The sequence below is a fragment of the Echiichthys vipera genome (genome assembly GCF_963691815.1).
Source record: "Echiichthys vipera genome assembly, chromosome: 3".
NCBI classification, from domain to species: Eukaryota; Metazoa; Chordata; class Actinopteri; order Perciformes; family Trachinidae; genus Echiichthys; species Echiichthys vipera.
This window is the reverse complement of record NC_139828.1, coordinates 11,157,256-11,170,499: the sequence shown is the minus strand read 5'-3', so window position 1 is coordinate 11,170,499 and position 13,244 is coordinate 11,157,256. Positions and strand designations below refer to the sequence as shown.

General features: G+C 41.0%; 1 protein-coding gene across 1 annotated transcript; it reads right to left on the bottom strand.

Annotated features, from left to right (window-relative positions):
• Positions 1 to 2,292: 2,292 nt before the first annotated feature.
• Positions 2,293 to 12,481, bottom strand: acot11b (acyl-CoA thioesterase 11b). The gene is made up of 16 exons (XM_083940529.1): positions 12,331 to 12,481; positions 10,536 to 10,727; positions 9,456 to 9,525; positions 9,254 to 9,314; positions 9,068 to 9,169; positions 8,841 to 8,976; positions 8,585 to 8,738; positions 7,773 to 7,892; positions 7,492 to 7,630; positions 7,292 to 7,347; positions 6,240 to 6,306; positions 6,053 to 6,136; positions 5,545 to 5,678; positions 3,620 to 3,751; positions 3,274 to 3,400; positions 2,293 to 3,134 (listed from the first exon to the last, which is right to left on the bottom strand). The coding sequence occupies exons 2-16, from the start codon at positions 10,723 to 10,725 to the stop codon at positions 2,976 to 2,978; spliced, it is 1,731 nt and encodes a 576-aa protein (XP_083796655.1). The 5' UTR covers positions 10,726 to 10,727; positions 12,331 to 12,481; the 3' UTR covers positions 2,293 to 2,975.
• Positions 12,482 to 13,244: the final 763 nt, after the last annotated feature.

Here is a 13,244-nt window from a genome sequence, read left to right as displayed (position 1 = left end):
CCTGTAAAGGAAATCAGTTCAATCTTTTCCACATAAACATACATTACAAGTACAGTACATTTACATTATATAATTAAAAATGTATTGTGCATGCTTTTAACTGGTTTTATAGTGTGTGTGTGTGTTATAATAATATTCTGTTTGAGTCTTCATCAACCATTTTCAACCCAATCTTTTCCACTCAGTTCCCTGAATTGAATATGGTTGAAATATAGGAGTAGATGGGTTAAAATGTGTATTTTTGTAAGGCTTAAAATTTAAATACCCTTCTAAAATGTTAATAAAACATAGCTGAGACGCTCATAAATAATAAAGAACAACATCCCTATGAGGAACAGGAACAATTTATCTTAATAAATCAAATCAAATAGGCTGCATGGTGTTTGAAATAAAGGCTTCATAATCAGAACCAGATCAGAAATACTTTAATAATCCCAGGGGGAAAATCTTTTTTTTAGTGACTCATTTCCCCACAGAGGACAAAAATGAATTCATGAGTCTCAGGAAAATACATTTAAGATAAAGGATGAAAGCAACTGAGATCAAAATTATCTAGATATAATTGTTTGTACGTCATCCACTACTCACTGCTTCATGTATTTCATTTTCATATTTATGGACGTTTTCTTTAGTTGTATATTATTTTTGTAACCGGTCTTAAACTGAGAGCAAAGGATTTTCCCCCTTCAACTACATAATCCTGTCAGTGTTGATAAGACGAGGCTGTTAGTAGCTCGAGGAGCTGTCGACAATCCTGCCTCCCAAATGATGAACCAACTAAATTAATAAAATTATTAAAATGAACATAAACAGCACAACCAGAGCAGGCACCAGCGCTAATTGCACTGTTCCCTTTAGAAGAAGTGCTTTTGGCCAAGCAATGTCTTCCTTCAGAGCAACAAATACCTGCAACTCTGTACTTAGTGCAAAACGCGACCTATCTACTCACCTCATTTTCCAAACATCTCAAAAAACAACTTCTGCAGAATTAAACCTGTTGCCACGAGCTGGAATAATTTTAAATTTGTCCATCATGTGTATTATAATGTTTTACTCTGATTTGTTTTATTGTATTGTATTTGTTTTAGGGACCATCTACCTGTCAGGGACTAAGGATTGAAATTAGCCTTTGACTGTAATTATGTAGATTTACATTTTTCATTCATTCATCTTCAACCGCTTATCCCAGGGTCGGGGTCACGGGGGGGCTGGAGCCGATCCCAGCTGACATCGGGCGTGAGGCGGGGTACACCCTGGATAGGACGCCAGTCTATCGCAGAGCACATAGAGACGAACAGAGACAGACAACCATTCACACCTACGGGCAATTCTTAGAGTAATCAATTAACCTAACACATGCGTGTCTTTATTTAAAAAAAAAAAGAAATGTTCATCAATATACTTGAAAATAAATGTGAAAATTACGTGAAAATAAATAAATTTCAAACAGTTGCAGGCAGACCATGAGCAAGAGGAGCTTGTAAACCACTCTATGGAGCCAAAGCCTCAAGAACAAAAGGGAGAAAACACTCGGGCAGAGGAAGAAGGAGCTCAGGTGGAGGCTGCTCTGAATGTGTGAAAGAGCCAGCGGGGACGAGCAGGTGCATGCTGCATTCCCAGAACGGAGGACAAATCGGATGGTTTGGGAGTGGGCACTGATGACGGCCCTCAGGGGGCAGCTTGTCTCACTGACAGAGGCCCTTAACGAGAATAGCACACATCAGATCAGATGCTGTTCGGTGACCTGCAGAGTGGTGTGAACTGACAGTGAGCGTCAAGCTGCAGGCTGACACACAGGACACACTCATGCAGGGATGCTTTGGACTGATTCCTGTCACTGGATTAGTAACTCTAGCTTGTGTCTGACAGTATTTCATCGTCTTACCTGAAATTTCACGCCGTACATAAAATGTTTGATTACAAATGTATTCACTTGTGTTCTTCCCTGTTTCGCTGTCCAGGAAGCAGTATGAGCACAACAGGATGGTCATGGAACAAACACAATACCTGGAAAACAAGCAGACTAATCAACTCATTTAAACCTTAGCTTAAGCTTAACTTTGGAGGCTTTCTGTTTCACTCCATCCTCTGCTGCCCTGTGCACCTATTACAACACTAAAATCACAAGTTACAGCTGCCAGCTGTGTTTTTCTTTCCTTTTTTCTTCAGAAAATTGATTAAGGAATGGTAGGAATGCAGGGTGAGGGAGGTGAACATCAACACAACAGCTCAAATGAGCATAATCGACTGGTCTATTGTTTTTATTGTGTCAGTTACAACACGTGAGATACTTGGCCATTGAAATGTCAACATATTGTATACAATCAGTGCAAGAGTTGTCCTAAAACTATACATCATTGTCTTATAATAAAACAGCATCACTACACATGTACACCTTAAAGTCTCAATCAAATAGTTTAAAAACTTTATTTTGGAGGTAGAAAATAAGCTATAACAAAAAGAGGCAAATCTCAGTTTATAATACCAGTACCATTAAAAAAGTGGCTGCGTCAAGATAATACATAGCTGAGATTGTGTTAAATACTGTTCCAAAAATATGATTAATTGATCTAATAAATTAGTATGGCACAGAGTTTTCCATATTGGCTCTAATAAAACCTAAGAGGCTTAAAAGCCAAGAGAAACATCGCGCACTCTTGCTTCATACTTGTTAATCTATCTGAAAACAAGTATCAAGCTCTTTAAAAAATGCACAAAGTACTGTATTTCTTTCTATCTTTAAAATCATTTCTCTTTTTCAGAATGAACAAAGTCATAGAGTGAGAACTAAGATTGAAAGAAACTACAAATCCATTGCAAAGACGTTTGTAACTCTAACGTTCAACTCCTGCAGAGCACAGCATCTTAACAACAACAACAGAGGTGAAATGGGATGAAGACAGGTCCAAGACCTACTGGTGGTGCTGCTGCTGCTGCTGCTCCTCTTGTAGGGAGACCATGGCAGCACTGTTGTGTCACTGTGCAGACGGTGGCAGAGCAGCCAGGCTGTCCTTGTTGGTCTCCAAGAAGTGACTGCAGGAAGAAAAGGTGCTGGAAAAGCTGGAGGAGAGGCCAGCAATGTCTGTGGAGATGTAGGGGAGGACCCCTGGTGTGGCCTGGTTGTAGTAGGTGATCTGAAACAAAGACACATCAGGTCACATGTTGTAATTACTTCAGTTTTGCAGTTGTTGGATTGTTAGTTAGTGTGCAATGCAGTGATTTTCTCAAAGCATGAGCATGTGCTGAACTGTGTGCCCTTCTCATTTGGCCAACCTTGGTGACAGTGCTGGACTCTTCCCAGATTGTGAAGCCAGCACAGAGCACCTCTCCCCTGGTGTAGTCCTTAGTGGGAGGGTGAGTGGGCAAAGTGACAGAACGCAGAGCGATCAGATATGGGTCCCTGAGGGGGACAAACAAGGATAGCATCATGAGACTTTATGAAAGAGCAGGCGGGAGGCAGTAATGTAATAACTGGTTCCATACAAATATAAAGGTGGAATAGGAAATCAAGAAACATATGGGATAGTCAAAATGATGAAAATACAGCAGCAAAGACAAACAGAATGTGAAATGACATGAGCAGCATTTCTACATGTTTATTACTGTTATGTTACAACACCTGGAGTCACATGGCTTCCTCCTGGATGCCAGCAAGATAAAGTCTTGGCCTTTGCCCCCTTTAGTGACTGACGGTGTAGCCACGCGGTAAAGGGTGTCTTCATCGTCTGCCTGGTTGATCACCTCACACTCCCTGCAGTGGCAGCAAAGGAAAAAAGCATGTGATGAAATGACAATATTAAAGATGCAGTATTAACGTCTCACGCTGTCGTCACTGAGAATTACACAAGCAATTCTGTAAGTTTTTGAATACATTTTGTTTGCAATATCCACTCCACATGACTGCTGCAGCAGCGTCACAGTGTGAGCTTTTAATAACAAATAGTTTCTATTTCCTGCAGAATAACATTGCATCTGACTTCACCACTTTGAATTTGAAGGATAAGGCTGCTGGTATTTTATATTTCTCCTGCTCTCAACAAACAACAACAACAATTAATTTATCCTTATTCCTGTGCCCTAGATCCCCATTTTTGCTCAAATTAATAAGCAACACCTTTATACACACGTTGGGACGGAGTATGTTTATGTGGGACATGTTACCAACCTGGCTAAAACCTAAAAAAATAAACCTTTCTGTTTTATTTTTTAGCTGGTAACATCTTTATGCTTCTCCCTCCGTTTGACTCAGTAGCACACAATAGACTATACAGGTAGAAATACATCCATTACATCGGCACATCTCTTTTTGTGCGTTTCTTGTGATTTCTGCATGTACTGTGTTGCTTCACGTCGTATTCCCTCCTCCCTATTGTACATTTTCAGCAAAAGATTGTCTTCCACTTGCTTCATTCACATCACTCACTCATCTTCAACCGCTCATCCATGGTCGGGTCGCGGGGGCAGCAGCTCCAGCAGGGGACCCCAAACTTCCCTTTCCCGGGCCACATTAACCAGCTCTAACTGGGGGATCCTGAGGCGTTCCCAGGCCAGCGTGGAGATATAATCTCTCCACCTAGTCCTGGGTCTTCCCCGAGGCCTCCTCCCAGCTGGACGTGCCTGGAACACCTCCCTGGGGAGGCGCCCAGGGGGCATCCTCACTAGATGCCCGAACCACCTCAACTGGCTCCTTTCAACGCAAAGGAGCAGCGGCTCTACTCCAAGTTCCTCACAGAGATAGGGTGAGAAGTTCAGCCACCCAAGGGAGACGCTAGCCACCCTCCAGCTTCATTCAGTTGTAAGTAATATCCCAGTCTTTGTTGTAGCTGCATTTCTTTTGTGGTGGTTCCCCTGCACAGTTTGTGACTTTGTTGTGACTCCCAATTGTCCCCCAAAGATGGTGAAAGTTTGATCGACATCAGACACAGCCCTGTAAAGAGAGTCTTCCCTGCTATATTCACAGCCACTGGATAAAAGCCAGATTTTAGAAAAGTGTCTGTACTGCAGTGGTTTGACTTTTGAAAACCAGAGATAATCAACATGCGGGACATCGTCTCAATATGTTGGACGTGGGTACAAGGCATAAAAATGTTGTGTATTCCTGCTTAAAGCTTAAAAAATGGTCACTTGATTACCATGAAAACAGGCTCTGTAGTTTCTTTTGAGTCTATTCCATAAACGCTATCCTGCTGATATACAGTAAATACTCAATCAAGCAAGTATATTAATGTGCGGCTGAAAATAGTCCCCTAGAAAAACTCTATTTCCTCCTGTTTGCATTTGCTAAAATCTACAGTTGCCTGCTGTTTTAGGGAATTACTGAACTTTTTTTTTTTTTACATATGAAACCGTATATTTGTGACCTGTATTTTAAAAATGTACATCTTCAGTCGAAACAAGCGGAACTTGGTTTTGGTGTCTTTTATGTGATTTGTTAACAAGACAATATGATAACCATAGAATAACATCAGAATTATGTTTTAACACTTTCCTGCTGTTGAATTAACTGTAAATTGCTGTGCACCAGATGATGCTACTCATACTGACTCATAGTGACGGTCCCACTCCTTTCTCCTCCTCAGTTCTGACAGTAGGTGGAACGTCTGCTCTGCTGGTACGCTGACGTGCATCTCCACCTTGAAACACAGCATGTGGTTTTCCTCCAGTGTGTACAGTCTGACCTAAGAATGGAGAACATCCACAAAGAGGAGATGGGCTCATAGCTATAAATATTATTTGTTCCAGTTAGCCTAATGTTCATTACTCAGTGGGCGCTGGAGAGATTATCCATATGGTAATTATACATATTTTGGGGGTGACTATATTCAAGTCTTATTCTCTAAATCTCTGAATCTGGAGATGGGGTGAGCAGAAGTAAGGTTTCCGACTCATTTTTCATTATTCCACAATTTCATTAAAGCAACATAGGCCTACCTTCAGGACAGCCACTGTTGGTGTGCAGCAAAATAATACAGATCAGAATGCATGGGGGAATCACAACAGCTGTAACTATTTACCAAGCTATATCCTGGACGATAACACAAACAATACTGACCTTGTTTTTCTCAGAAGTTAAGACCCAGTTGTTCCTGGTATCCAATAGTTTCAGTGCAGATACATTATTGTAGCTCAGGTACATCTGAAAAACAAAGGATTGTCTGAACTTTTGAACAAAGTGGCAATATCTACAGTAATAAGTCTCACTAAGCATGCGTGCCTCTGTTTGCCAGAAATTGCAATACCTGGTTACTTGGATCCCAGGGCACAGAGACAGGCCCTTCAGTTTGCTTGCAGGAGATAATGTATTTCCTGTAAACACGTAGGGCACAATGATTTATTTATTCAGGGACAGAAGATCCGAGAACCTGGCCACAATATGAAGCTTTTCCTTCCAGCAATGAGCCAACAAATGTGGTCATCAAACAGTGGAATAAAGATTTTACTGGCGGTCGGGCATTTTACAGTGGAACAATGAACTTATTATGCTTGACAGACTCCACACCAAAGTCTGCTCAGCTGTGATATGCTGCTCTGCCAAGTCATGTGCTGCTGCAGAGTATAGGAAACAATGGATTCTGTAGCACAACACTGGACAAATGAAGCAATAATGAATAATGACACGGTTTCTGTTTTACTGCCATTGTTGCAATCATGCACGCACTGTTTTGTTTTTGTCAATGTATTATATTTATTGTTATTTTTTTATGTTCTATCATTCATGTTGAATCAAACCTGACAAAGAGCTGATTGAAGCTCAAAACTTACTTTTCTTAATGTTATGAATGTTTTTTTTTAAAGGGAGCAGAGGACATGACAGAGGAAATGTATATAAGGCGTGTAAAAACATATCAAAACAGAAGAGTATGGCAACATTATGTTTTGAAATACTGTATAGAATCTAAAAACCACTGTTATCCATTTTTAATTAACCCGTTGAGACCCATAGGCCCGCCAGCGACCAAGATTACTGTCCTTAAGAAGCTCTAGCGGACTCCGTTTTAAAGCTTGAGTGGATGCACATATATCATAGAATACTAGACTACCTAATGCATCCATTGGTCCCAACCATTTCAGGCAAGTTTGTCGGAAAAGGGGCTAAATATCCCCCAAACTGGCACAACAGTGGTTTCTTTTTGTTGTTTAAACCCCAGTGTTGCAGTGTTGTAAAGTATCTTTAGCCATTTGACTCTTCCACTCCTACATAACAATGTGGTGGTGGTGTTTTCCTAAAAGCCCTCTCTCTCAGTTGGCTGTACAAAGAACAAAACCTGATGGTTTAAAGGGAGATACTCACCTATCAAGGCGAATCTTCTTCCTAGCAATAGCTTCTTGATAACGTCTTTTTCCATCCTATAAAACATGGAAAAAACCCTATATTGAAATCCTGACAAAAGCATGCTTACTTTGTGAACTAGGTACTGAAATATAGCTTTTTTCTCTCTATACTTTACTGTGTGGGCTCTCAGGCAGAGACAGTATACTAAGAAAACTCACCACAGGCTCGGGTCGTATCCGTGGCAGCGTGCACGGCTTCCTGTCACTGTCCAGCACCTCAAAGGTCATAAAAGCACTATTTATATGGCGTAGAGGTTCTCCACCCTTGTAGGCCTCAGCGCACACTCCCACCTCCATACTAGAGCACACCATGTATGCAGGCGCGGGGGTTCAGAAAAAGATGGTCAACCACACAGACGTACAGTAAAATCACACTTAAAGACTGTACATGTTTAAGTTCTGGAGATATATTTTATTTACTGTGTTATGCGAAGACTCACCTGTGCTTGAAGGAATTGTTAACAATGGCTTTCAGTACGAGTCGGTCACCGATGTGAGACGGGCCACGGAAATGGAACATGTCTATGCTCCTCAAGGTCGGGTGAGCGTTACACAAGCGACTAGATCCAAATATGAACAAAAAAAAGGAAGGTGTTTGTAATTTGTGTTGCTTTTTTCAACCTTGGTCTCATTACAGATAGCCTCAGCCAACTAGGATTTGTTAGGAATTGCCTAGAGATGAAGGAGATCGATACCACTCTCATATCTCCTTGATAAATATTAAGTTACAGCCAGGGGCCAGGTAGCGTTACTTAGCATAAAAACTGGAAATGGAGAGAAACAGCTAGCCTGGTTCTCTCTAAAAGTAACACATGCCCCCACCAGCATCTCGAAAGCTCACTGTCTTGTTTGTTTAATCCGTACAAATGCAGAAGTATTTGAAAACGATTTGTGGTTTTGGAGTGCAGTGACTTCTTGGAGTTTTACAGAGGAGAGGCCAATACTTCAAGAAGTCACTGCATCAGACCAAGAAAAAGTCCTGACATAACTCCCCCTAAAACCACAACTTGTCGCCATTAACAAACAAGATATAACGTATTATTAAGTAACTTTAGAGGTGCCAGTAGGTGGATTTTGTCAGCAGGCTTTCCTTGTGTTTACAGTCTTCAAGCTAAGCTAAGATCTGACTGTTGGCTGTAGCTTCATAATCATATTTCTAGAAAATTAACTATATAATTAACTGTATAAAACTATTTCTTTAAAGCTAGTTTAAGTCTTATTCAAGATAAAGTGACAAAAACTAGGTACACACCTTGCTGCAATTGTGGCCACATTCTCCATCCATGCCATGATCTGGCCCCCAAAGGTACTGACTTGATGGTTGGCATGTGGCGGTAGCACCAGCTCTACACTCTCCACTCGTGTCCGCTCAGCCAGCACATCGCCCTGGTACTCCTGGCATTCTCCTGGTGAGAGGGAGAAAACAAGGAGCTTTAATCAATCAGGCTTTAAACGGTGCATGTGTGCAACGGTGCCGTGTTACGGGGCCTTATGTCTACAGCCTGTACCCAGTTGAGCTGTGCTGCTGCTCAGTAGGTCTGTAATGATCTCAGCATGTATTAGCCTCATCCTCCTCCGCTCTGCTGCCAGGCTGTACTCCATCTGCTCCATTTGTGTGCGTGGAAGCACCTGTTTCAGCTGTACCTGTGCACACAAACACAAACACAAACAAAACTCAGGGGACGTTGAACTCCCTTCAGGTAAATGCCTTGGTGTCGATATTTCAGGCCCTTACTTTCCCGGCTTCAGTTCGTCTGGCAACGAAGGTAGCAAAAGCATGGCAAACTTTCCACTGCCTGTCGGTGTAAAGGTCCTCACAATTCACCAATATACCCACCTAAAAAGGAGAGAACCACCACATGCATTTGCTTTTTCTGAAATAAAATGAAGTAGGCTTTAATCGAAAGCAATGTCCACCAACCTCCATACTGGATGTGAAGGCTCTGTTGACCTTTGCTATGATGTTGACTACCTTTCCAACCCTGGAGTAGACAGACAGTCTCTTTACTATCAACACAGAGCAGTGATTACAGTATCAACACAATCTGGACCTCTCTACTGTGAGATATAACATTCAGGAAGAGATACACGTCGACAGAGAGGCATTCAGGTCAATACTTTACCCTATGGTGTGTTCAAAATGGATGTCGTCCACAGATGCAGTGACACAGGAGCAACCCGCATGTCTCTCAGCTGGGAGGAGAGATTGCACAAATATTTAAGAAAATGCAGCACAAAATCGCAAATCAGGCAAAGTGGAAGTCTGAGGTGTACATATGTGCATCTGCAACGGCATAAAGAATCTAATCACACAGAAAGACTGAAAAAGTTTCAGATTTAAATGCATTTATTTTGTCTATAAATCACCAGAATATACTGATGCCTAAGTGGTATCTAGTATTTAAACCTGAGCAAAACATATTTCTGACATTCATGCTGTGGTATCCATCACTTAATAATATTAATATTTCTAGATTAATTATGTAATGCTGCAAATAAATGGGCGGGGCTGTTTTATGGCAAAATTCAACTTTTATATAATCGTATTCAAATTAATGAGATAAAGCGCCTTGAAGTATTAAGTATTTATTTTGCTAGAGCAAACAAAAACATACCTTCCTGTCAGATTATTTTATCCTTAAACTCACTTCTCAATCTTTATATACTATATTGGAACGTATAACAAAATATATAAATGACACGTGATTGAAGAGAGCATCCAGAGTGTCCGCTTCTAGTATGAAATTTAATCTGTTACACAGTAGAACATGAATGCTCTTGATCATTGGCATAACAAACAAAAGAGCTGCAATGATTAGTCAATTAATCAATAAATTGTCAACTCTTAAATTAATCTCCAACTATTTAGATGATCAATTCATCGTTTTGAATGACTTTGTAAGTGAGAATGTCCACATTCTCTGATTTCAGCTTCTAAAATGGAAATATTATCTGGTGTCTTTGCTCCTCTATGACAGTGAACGGCATATGTTTGAGTTGTGCACAAAACAAAACGTTTGAGGACGTCTTTGGGAACATTTTCACTAACCAATTAATGGAGAAAATATTCAACTGAGTTGCAGCCCTAATGAGCATATGAGCCGTCATTATATCATCAGTTACACGCTGTGAAGCTCAGATGTAACAAGAACTACTGAGCGCTTAAAAGTAACAAGTGAGGAGGTTTTCTGATGTTTTCCTACCAGACAAACAGGCTGTGGAGTCCATCCACTTCAGCAGCTGCCCGACACTAAGCTCTCCACAGTGATTGGCGTGGCACGGCAGCACGATCTGACTCATCTTCACTTCAGTGGGGTTTCTGTAAACGTCCTCGCTCTCCTGAATGAACAGAGGGTCCAGCATGGCGTCTGCATATTTCCCCTCCGACGTCATAACTGCACTGACAGGAAACAGGATGTTTTCTTTGAACATTGAAATCAAGACTATTTGCTTTTATTTGGACAGGGAAAAACATAATAATCACAAGTACAACCTATGATTACATCGGCACCTCTTAAAAACGTATGATTGGAGCCTGCATCACTTTAAGTTTGGGTATGTTTGGGAATGTTGGGTGAAAAATACATAATAATCTTTCATCATAGTGTATTTAAGTGTTCTAAGAGAAAAGTAGACATCTGCACGTCCTCTTGGCTCTGTTTTCAGGCTTTGGAAAATCTACCCCCAGACGAGAGACTTTGGCCAATCACAGGCGATTTCAGAGAGCGGGAGAGTGTGTTCCTATTGGCTCCGGACAGAGACGAGAGAGGGAGAGCTGCAGGAAGAGGCCTCACTGCTGCTTTTTGGGTTTTACTGCAGCTTTAATGCAGATAAATGAATGTGCATTTGGTTACATCACTTGTACACTATAGGGAGTAAAACAGGGGCAGGTTCACTGATTCCTTTAACATGTCCTGATGTAGAAACGTCCAGGGTTATAAGGTGCTTTTTGGATAGTTGATGGAAGATTCTTTCATGGACACATTTATGTTCAAAGGGTCCTATGTTCTCCAGCTAAATTTCCTCTTAATATGACTCGTTAATGAGACCTTTCAAAAGGGTTTCGTGTTCTCACCAATGTTTGTTTCCATGGGTCAAATCTCCAATGTATGTTTATCTGGGTGAATGTGTTGAAATCACTCACTTACAGCTTATAGCTTACTGCTACACCCTCAAATGTGTGGGCAATACCATTAACTGCATATGCCGAGCTGTGAAACAAACCCTTATCAAACTCTTACAGTGTCATTTAATATAAAGAGACAGGGCATAAAGATGGATGACCCTATGAACTATTCATTTTGTGGTTAAGGGGAGTGACACGCACACGCACACGCACACACGCACACGCACACGCACACACAGTAACTTAAATGTTGAGTCAGAAGCACCACTACCAAAAGACACACGTTTGTAAAGTGAACATGTCTAGACTTTGTTTACTCCTGAATGTGAAAAGTGTGGACCAACGCTGCAGCATAAGACGCTTTAAATAATCTGTGTCGTCTGAGGAATTGCTTAACATTTGTTCCCTTACTCAAGGATCAGGAAAAACCTTTTTACAATAATTACAAACTCGTGGTGCTGCCTCGCAGCTATTAATAAATACAAAACGCAGGCTGGGTCTTTGTGTTTAAGCGACTCGAGCTGACAATATTTTCAAGGCCGCTAAGTTGGTAATGGAAACTATTTGTTGGGAGTGAATTCGTCCACTCCGCTGGTTTGAAGTGCTGCTCCAGTGTGGGGCAGCAGCAGCAGTGGTCACCTGTCTTTCCTGTTATCGGTGACAGGAGCTGCGGTGACCTTTAAATTGACTTCAGGAGAAATGAGACATGCCACCACATTCACCGTGAACTCACTGCTGCAGATGAATAAGAAGAACACATGAGGCGGACTGTTAAAGCCTGCTGTTCATTCTACATACACAGGCCGTGGCAGTAAACACACTCCACACTGAACACACGCACACACACACACACGCACAAATAAACGGCTTACCTAATGTTAAAGTTATAGGACTGCGGATGGTGAAATGGAGACAAGAGTCCTTCAAATGAACCGTCCGCTACAAAACATTGACACCGGCTGACTTCTTTGCATTTCACCCATTCTTCGACAACTTTATAAACACACACATGCGCGCACACAAACACACACACACGCGCTCTACTTATCAGCTTCACCACTAGAGAGAGAGAGAGAGCGAGAGAGCGAGAGAGAGAGAGAGAGAGAGAGAGAGAGAGAGAGAGAGAGAGAGAGATAGAGAGAGAGCGAGAGAGAGAGAGCGAGAGAGAGAGAGAGAGAGCGAGAGAGAGAGAGAGAGAGAGAGAGAGAGAGAGAGAGACCATCCACTGTAGTGGTTAGTGTTACGTCAACATTTTTAAGGTGGACCTGTTAGTTAACTTGAATTCAGGAAAAACATGCGTGCATTCACCAGTGTGGACCATATTTCCCATACACTTATACAAATAATAAAAACTATACAAACTATTATATATACCATAAAGACTGTAAATAGGGTTTTACCTATAAGATGGTGATGACTTTGTCTTGTAGAATATTATTTTGGTAAAGAGAAAAAATCCCATTTCAAGGCAAGACAAGGTGATTTGTATTGCACCTTTCAACAACAAGGTAATTCAAAGCGTTTACATAAAAACATTACAAGAATTGGGAAGAAACAAAATAAAAATAAGCAAATAAAATAAGTTTGAATAAAATAAAACCAAGGATACCGAATGAATAGAGGTTACAGTGCAGTTGTTAAATACCAGAATATATTTCAAATGTATTTATTTGAAATCTTTCCTGCCACACGCCATCAAAACAGTACAGTAACAGCTAAATCTTTAAAACAATACAATCTCAAGCACCTTATTTGTTGTAATAACCTGGCCACTGCACCTTATTTA